Raw genomic sequence first — 8,976 nt, forward strand, 5'->3', positions numbered from 1 at the left:
TGTGGTGAGAGAAATCCTTTGCTTCTGAACACTAAATAAATGCTTAAGCTCCTCTTTCTCTTGCAGATACATTCCAACAATGTCTCTACAACATGTCCTTCTGGAAAAGGTCTTGTATATAGGCAGGATGTTAAAACAGAAACGCTTCCAACCCTCAGACTCCACAAATGAGAAGGGTAACTCATTCACCACAACCAACTCATTAACAGATCTCCTAAAGAGCTGAGGATCATACTTAATAACCCTCATATTCCCACTCTTATCACCACCCAAGACAGTCTGTTTCTCCCTTTCAACATGATCCTTGTACATTTTACATCTTTCTATATGACCTTTCATCGGACTAGTCCCTACTGTCTTAGTGTCACATTTAATCTCTGTACCACAATACCTACAGTTAGCAAACTTATCATCCTCTACCCTTTGTATGAAGTGTTGCCATACCTCTGCTCGTTTAGCAAACTTTTTCTTTGGTTTCGGTGGCAAACCAGAGTCTGGTGTCGCCCTCTTTCTAGTTGCACCATGTTCTTCTCTGGTTACAGGTTCTCCAGTGACAGCAGGTTCCTCTTCGTTAATACCTTGAGAAGCCATCTACAAAAAAGTACAAGTTTGGCATTAGACAAAGTAAATGCAATAAAAAATTTAGGGTTATAGTTTAATCTTTGAAATCTGAAGATTAACATGAACAAAACCTCATAAATAAAAACCCAGATGAAGAAAGATGAAAAATTAAAAATGAATCGGTTTCTCAAAAATTAGGGTTAGAGTTTTTGTTTTCAAATCTGAAATTAAAGATGGAGAATTATAGATTTTAAGATGATCTTACAAAACAAAGGGTTTACAGACAATTTCACAAACTAAGGCAAAGAAGAAAGCATTACCACTCTGAAACTCGCGGTTAGGATTTGTGTTAGACAAAGTCAATTTCTACACAACGTCTGACAGAAAGAGGAGCTGTATGTGACGATGATGAAGAAAAGAGGTGATGATGATGGGTGATTGAGAGGTTTCTCGACTAATCTCACTTCGTAATCGCCTATTTTCAGAGAGAGGTAAGATCGAAACTCAAAAGTCAAAACCGAGGACAAGAAATGAGTTAGTGTCGGTAATATTTGTTTATAGGGCAACATCTTTTTACTAAGTAAAAATAAAATAAAAACATTAGTGGACTGGATCACATATTTTGTTTTTATTGGATATTAGTTAAACAAAAAAATTAGTGGATCACGTGGTCCATCAAACTTTTGTTGGGCTTACTAAAAAACAATGAGAAGCAGCCCAATGCCAAAACAAATTAAAAAGAACAAAAATAGAATTTATCTAACCTAAATCGATCGTGAGAGAGAAGGGATTAATGGCCGCCACCCGCGACTTCTCCTTCTGCAAAACACACAGAGGCTAACAAGTGAAGAAGAAGATGGAGTGATGTAGAACAGAAACCGAATAACCGATCGGTTTTAGGCCACCGAACCGAACCGAATCAAAAACCGAGATCCCCTAAAAATTCTGCCGATCGGTTCGCTCCATCCTTCATCTCCGGCGCCGAAAACCGAAAAAGTCGGTTCTTTCGGTTCGGTTCTTTCGGTTTATTCCGAACGCCCAGGACTACTATCCAGCATACCTACCAGTCAAGCTTTATAGCATTCATTCCACTGTTTTGAACTTTTCCCGTAACATATTATTATTTTGTTATATACATATCTACAAAAATGAGAACATAGACAAAGAGCCTATCACTTGTATTAGGAGATCTAAGAGAATACGAGATCGAGTTAAATGGAAAGTTAATATTTGTATAATATATAAATAAGTTTAAAAGCTAATGAATTAATTGAGAGAAACTACTTCACTACTAAGGTTTCCTCCAAGTTATCAACTTGCAAAGTTGTTGATTGTGAATATGATCGTCGATAAAATGCGACTCTTGGAGCTATTATTCATGTTTTCATAACAATCTACCAAAGACAAAAAGGATATAACCACTAAAGTTATTACCTCAAGAATGATAGCACTAAAAGTAAGCTTCTTTACATTATATTATGAAACTTTTCTAGAATCTTTGGCACCATCTCTTCAATCAAATTAGTTCCGGTACAGTTATAGAAAAGAAAATCACTGGAACGAGAGATGTTAAAGTAAGCTTCGGTTAGGGAAGAGACATCCACTAAACCACATTGTATCTTAGAGTGCTTCAATCTCAAAAAGTGGATATGTGGTGCTACAATCTGCTTTAGTCCCAGATTATCTATATCCAATCCCTTTAGCCGCAACGACTTGGTCAGATCAAGACCGCTTTATGACAGTGATGCAATGTCAAGCTCTCAAGCAGTGGTGAGCAAGAAAGAATTTGAGCTAATGATGTATCAGAGAGTTTGCAAGAACTCAAGGACAAGTTCCTTAAGGATTTCCAAGACAAGATATCAGTAGTTTCTGAGTCGACCAAGAGTAGCCTGATGTGCAAGTAAAAGAATAAATCGTAATGAAGAAACTCAAGAGACAGCTTCTCCATGTTGCGCGACCTGGCAAAATCGATCAAATTGTCAATTTGGTATGCCTTGCTGCTGACGCAGAGATGAAAACTCATGATCTTGGGAGCTAAATAGTTAGCTAGGGTTTTGTTTATCGAGTTAGCGTCCGAACTATGGCAATCGATGGAGAGAAAAGGTGTATAAGACCATACATGCCTCCATCGCTTGGACAAGACAGAGGTTCTGATCGCAAACTTAGTCGGAATAAAGGAGAAGATCAATTGTAGTATCTCTAGAATTTGAATATCAAGATTAAGATTTATAAAAGCACTTCTTTTATTAGCTTTGAAACTCTCTCAAAACAAAGCCTCTCAAATGCTCTCTCTCTCAAACTCATACATTATTCTTTACCACAACACCTCTATTAATATAACCCCAAAACACCAAAACCAATTCCTAATAGGAAACCTTTTATGCTTAGATAACTCCTAAACATATTTGATCTTATCCTTCTTAACCATTGCTCGGTTAAGACCTTAACTTATTCCTCAAGTAAACTTTCAAGCTTATCCAACATTCTCCCCCATAAGCTTGAAACTCCTCTTCAAGGCTTCTTGTACACCAATGTGACCTCTCATTTCTTTGAATCTGTTCTTCTCGAGTGCCTTTGTCAAAATGTCAGCTCTTTGTGCAACTCCTGGAACATGCTCAATTTCAACCAGTCCATTCTCAATGAATTCTCTTATGAAGTGGTAACGTCGATGAATGTGCTTGCTGCGTCTGTGGAAGACAAGATTCTTAGTGAGTGCGATGGCAGACTTGTTATCAACTCGAATTGTCACCGAGTTACTTTCAGTCCCAATGATCTCTGCAAAAAGGTCTTAAAGCCAAATAACCTGCTTAGCTGCCTCTGTAGCAGCCATAAATTATGCTTCACTGGAAGATAGAGCAACAACTTGTTGTTTCTGAGAGCACCATGTGATGGGACATTCATTGAAATAGAAAACATGACCTGCAGTACTCTTTCCATCATCCAAATCCACACTAAGACTGCTATCACTAAATCCTAAAAAACATGTTTTGTTCCCTCGCTTGAAATAAAGACCATGAAAAGATGTTCCACAAAGATACCTTAAAACTTGCTTTAATGCGACTCCATGCGACTCTCGTGGTTCCTGCAAGTACTAGCTCAGAACACGAACAGGGAATGAAAGATCCGGCCGAGTACGGAGTAGATATCTAAGATACCCGATGATCCTTCTATAGTTTTTCTCATCAATGTGCTTCTCATGTGGAGCTTTAGAAAGCTCCAAACCAAACTCCATCGGGATAAGAACAGAGTTGCAGTTGCTCATTCCATTCTCGGCGAGAATTTTCTCAACATATCTTTCTTGTCTCAATACGATTCCATCTTTTCCTTGAAAAAACTCAATACCAAGATAATATGTAAGCTTTCCTAAATCGCTCATTTCAAACTTACTTGCCATTCCCCTTTTGAAATCGAGTATAAGCTCTAAGCTAGAGCCTGTGACTAGCAAATCATCCACATAAACCGCCACAATAAGGAGATGTCCTTGTTCTTGCTTTCTGTATAAAGAGGGTTCCTTGGAGCACTTTTCAAATCTTAATTCTAACAGAATTTGATTCAGCTTAGTGTTCCATGTCCTGGGTGCTTGCTTTAGACCATAGAGAGCTTTGTGTAGTTTGTAAACCTTTTCTTCCTTCCCTTTAGTGACAAAGCCCTCAGGTTGAGTAACATACACATCTTCTCTTAATTCACCATGAAGAAAAGCAGTCTTAACATCCAGATGATGTATTTCCCAGCCGTTCGTAGCTACTAGAGCAATAATAAAGCGTATTGTCTCAATACGAGCCACAGGTGCAAACACTTCATTAAAATCTATTCCATGTCTTTGTACATAGCCTTTTGCCACCAGCCTCGCTTTGTACTTGTTTACACTATTGTCAGAGTTGCGTTTCACCTTAAACACCCATTTTAAACCAATTAGTTTACATCCTAATCGCAAATTGACGAGACTCCATGTTTTGTTCTTGGTAATTGATCCAATTTCTTCTTCACACGCATCTCTCCATACTTTCAGTTCCATTGCTTCTTCAAAGGCTGAAGGTTCTCCATTGATAGTAAGTAACAAATGTTCTCCCTCAAGCTTTGCTAATAACACATAATCTTTCAAATAACTTGGCTTGGTAGTTTGTCTTGCTGATCTTCTAATCACAGGAGCTAATTGAGACGGTTCAAGGCCAACAGCTAACTTTGGTTCTAGTTTGTCACCAGACTCATCACAAGTATCTTCTTCTTCGATAGTGTCATTATTTTCATTCTCTCTATTTTCCTCTGTTTCTGCAACCACTCCATCTTCTCTGATTCCATTGTTCCCGGAATCTCCAATACTGAGAGGGAACATTCCTGAGTCCAAGGATGATTCTTCTGAATCTCTCCACATCCAGCTCTTTTTTTCATCAAAAATAACGTCCCTACTCACAATAATTCTTTGACTAATAGGATCAAAGAGTCGATATGCTTTAGATCCAGGTTCTATACCAAGGTTGACAAGCATTCACGATCTGTTGTCCAGCTTCTTGAGGTGTGGAGTCTCAATCTTTGCAAAGCAAATACATCCAAACACATGAAGATGTTCTACATTTGATTTCTTCCTCTTAAGTGCTTCATATGGTGTTAAATCCTCTAACACTCTTGTTCCCACTCTGTTGATAAGGTAAGTTGCATGTCTTACCGCCTCTGCCCACAGATAATTTGGCATGTTCATATGTTTTAAAATGCTTCGAGTAATCCCTAACAACGTTCGGTTCCGTCGCTCAACTACTCCATTCTGTTGAGGAGTGTAGGGTGCTGTAAGGTGTTTGTTGATCCCTTCTTTTTCACAGAACAGTTGAAATTCTCAAGAAATAAACTCTCCTCCCATGTTTATTCGAAATGTCTTGATAGTACTTCTGGTGTCATGCTCGACCATGGCTTTGAAGATTTGGAACTTCTCGAACACCTCACTTTTCTCTTTTAGGAGAATATACCACATATAACGAGAGTAATCATCAATCAATACAAAGATGTACCTCTTCTGTGCAGCTGTAGTTGGAGAGACAGATCCACAAAGATCCCCGTGAACGAGTTCTAGTGCTCGTTTTGCTCGATAAGAAGTTGTTTTCGGGAATGTTTTCCTTGCTTGTTTTCTAAATAAACATGATGCACACGTTTCTCCTCCTTTAGGAGCACTAGGTATCCCGGTAACTAGTTCTTTAGTCACCATCTTCTTAATAGTTTTGTAGTTGATATGTCCTAATCGAGCATGCCACTTTGTTGAATCATTCAGACCTGCAATCTGTAGACACTTTGTGTTTTCTACCTCCAGATCCACTTTATACAGCCTATTTCTTGAACGAATTGCTCTCGCTAGTAGATTTCCATCTCGATCATGCAATGTTAGAAAGTCCTCTCTCATTCCTACATTGCAACCAGATTCAGTAGCTTGTTCAAGGCTGATGATGTTGCTTTTAAGATCTGGGATGTAGTAAACCTCTGCCAATATCTTTTGTTCTCCATTCTTAGTAATAAACAGGATCGATCCTTTTCCTTTAATATCAACTAGTGAATCATTACCGAAGCTTAACTTTCATGTGACTCTTGTGTCAATTTTGCAGAACCATGCTCTGTTTCCTGTCATGTGATTGCTGGCGTCATTGTCAAGATACTAAATTTTGTCTGAACATGTATCAAGTTCTTTTGGCTTCACATTCTTCTCGTTAAGATACACCACCTCGTGCATCAAAAGAGAGTCTGCTTCATGAGTGTCTTCCTCTTCTTTCTCCTGCAGTTCTTGAAGTTTGATTAACTTAAGTAAGCGATCCGGACATTCAGAGGTGTAATGTCCTAGCTTATCACACCGAAAACATGTTATCTTGGTCTTGTCCCTTTGTTGATAGCCATACGCTCTTGATTGATAGCCAAAACGTTCATTACTAAACCTTCTGCGACCTCTTCCACGACTACGACCTGATCCTCTTCCTCTACCTCCATCATAATAAGATTCTTGTATCTGTGGAGCAGTGTTTGTATACATAAGCTTTCTCTGACCCTCGTGTGAAGCAGCGTTTGCATACATAAGCTTGCCCTGACCCTCGTGTGAATCTTCTTCTTCTTGGATTCGTTCTTTGTAGGTTTTTAATCTCCCAACAATGTCTTCAAATGTTGTTGTTTAAAGATCATGAACTTGTTCAAGAGCTGCGATTATATGGATGTATTTTTCTCTTGGTAAGCTCTTGAGGAATTTCTTAACGATCTTTGTTTCTTCAATGGTATCTCCTAAGGATGCTGATTTGTTAGAAATTTCAGAGATTTTTCCCACAAAATCATCAATTGTGTCGGTCTCCTTCATCTTTAATTTATCAAACTCAGTCATCAAGGTATGTACTCGTGCTTCTTTTACTCTTTCAGCGCCAATGTTTCTTGTTTTAATAGCATCCCAGACTGCTTTGGATTTCTCTTGATTCCCAACTTGTAAGAGTAGTGCTTATGGTATGGATTGAAACAGTAGAGCCCTGGCGAGATCATTCTTTTCGACATCATCTGATCTCGGATTAATTGTTTCCAAAACCTTGTTTACCCACAGCATCACCTCTATCTTCATGGATCAAACCGTGTAGTTGGAGCTGTTTAGCATCGGACATTGTAACGATGAATGAGCACCCTCATTTGGTTTATTGGTAGTTGAGGCTAATTCACTCATATCTTCAACCCAACGATTGTTATGTTTTAGCAAGGTCAATTATCAAAATAAACTTGATTGCTTTGATACCAAATCTAGAATTTGAATATCAAGATTAAGATTTATAAAAGCACTTCTTTTATTAGCTTTAAAACTCTCTCAAAACAAAGCCTCTCAATCTCTCTCTCTCAAACTCATACATTATTCTTTATCACAACACCTCTATTTATATAACCCAAAACACCAAAACCAATTCCTAATAGGAAACCTTTTATGCTTAGATAACTCCTAAAAATATTTGATCTTATCCTTCTTAACCATTGCTCGGTTAAGACCTTAACTTATTCCTCAAGTTAATCTTTCAAGCTTATCCAACAGTATTTCGTCGGGTAAAGAGCTGATAATGTCCACACCGTCATCTCCGGTCATTCTGTTTTGGTGGTGATTGCCGGATTTAGAAAAAACTAGTTATATCATAGTTTTAAGTGGACTATACCCAAGTTGGTTATGGACCAATGCCCAAGTTCTAAATCCTTTTATTCAAACAGTCATTTATACACAAACTCTAGCCGGCGGGTACAGTCCAGAGATGAACTATAGAGCAGGGGTTGTTAGGGTTATCATATTAACCACGTGCTGACCTGCAATAACCCACAAGAAAACCGGTATCGCAGTGGGGCGGGCTAAATGCGACCGGTTAGTCTGCATTGACACCCTTAAAACTAACCTTCTTCACCTAGAGAAATTTGGATCAGACCGTAATAAAATCATTGGAAGTCAACTTAATCTTAGTCTAGAGAATCTATTTGTCGTGTAACAAAATTTAGAATACAAAAGACTTTTAAAAGGACGAGAATATGTATTGATTTGGTGAGAGAAGACAAAACAAGTTCCAACACATAGGACAGAACAAGCCATGAAATAACAGACACTTACTTGCGAAGTTAACATATGGATCTGAGTACGAATTATATTACGAAAGTTCCAATTTTTTTTTTGCTTGAGGATAAAGAGTACTAAACTTTAGACAAAAACATAGCAACTTAGAGACAAGAAGCACAATGCCTTTTCTCAACTTCATTTCATCACCATTCCTATACGTCTACTCTTTAAATTCTTAAGAGAAAGACATGACTTGATAAAATTTCCACACATCATTATTCATGAATAAATTATCTCCAACCACACGTATAATGCAATGTTATGCATCTTTCTGTTATAATTCCTTCTTTCAGTCGCTTCTGTTACTTCTTTCTAAACCGATAAATTATAATTCCCTCTTTCAAAAGAGCGGTTTGATCTCGACATGCTATATATTGTCTCTCTTATGAACTCTCCTCTCCATCTTCTTGACAAGCTGGAGCTGTGTTTGCAACATTTCAACATCCGAACTCGTCTCAAACAACTCTTTCTCAATACCTTTGATCACTCATCTTCTTCCAACATTTCCTTGATTCTCTTATTCTTTTCCAACATTTGGTGATTCTAAAAGGCTCTTTTAAAGAGAAGCCAATGAAGTGAAGAGTCAGTTAAACGATCAACATTTGGGCTTTCCCAAGCCTTTTGTCACTTCCTCTCCAATACCAGTTTTTTTTTTTTTTTTTGGGCAAACCCTCTCCAATACCAGTTAAGTTCTTAAGTTTAAGTCATTTGAAATTTGGTATTAGAAAAAAAAAAAACAACAACTAGAATCAAATTTAGTTAAGTAATTGCCTTTAAAAGGCTATAATAATCCTTGCTGGGATCAAGCTGCCACGGAAGCTGAC

General features: G+C 37.9%; 1 protein-coding gene across 1 annotated transcript in view; it reads right to left on the reverse strand.

Annotated features, from left to right (window-relative positions):
• Positions 1-591, reverse strand: part of LOC104789423 (zinc finger BED domain-containing protein RICESLEEPER 2-like) — a 9,102-nt gene extending 8,511 nt beyond the window's left edge. Inside the window, exon 1 of the mRNA XM_010515121.1 lies at positions 190-591. Within this exon, the coding sequence (XP_010513423.1) occupies positions 190-591 (402 nt within the window). The remainder of the gene's footprint in view (positions 1-189) is intronic.

The sequence above is a fragment of the Camelina sativa genome, chromosome 5 (genome assembly GCF_000633955.1).
Source record: "Camelina sativa cultivar DH55 chromosome 5, Cs, whole genome shotgun sequence".
Taxonomy (NCBI): Eukaryota; Viridiplantae; Streptophyta; class Magnoliopsida; order Brassicales; family Brassicaceae; genus Camelina; species Camelina sativa.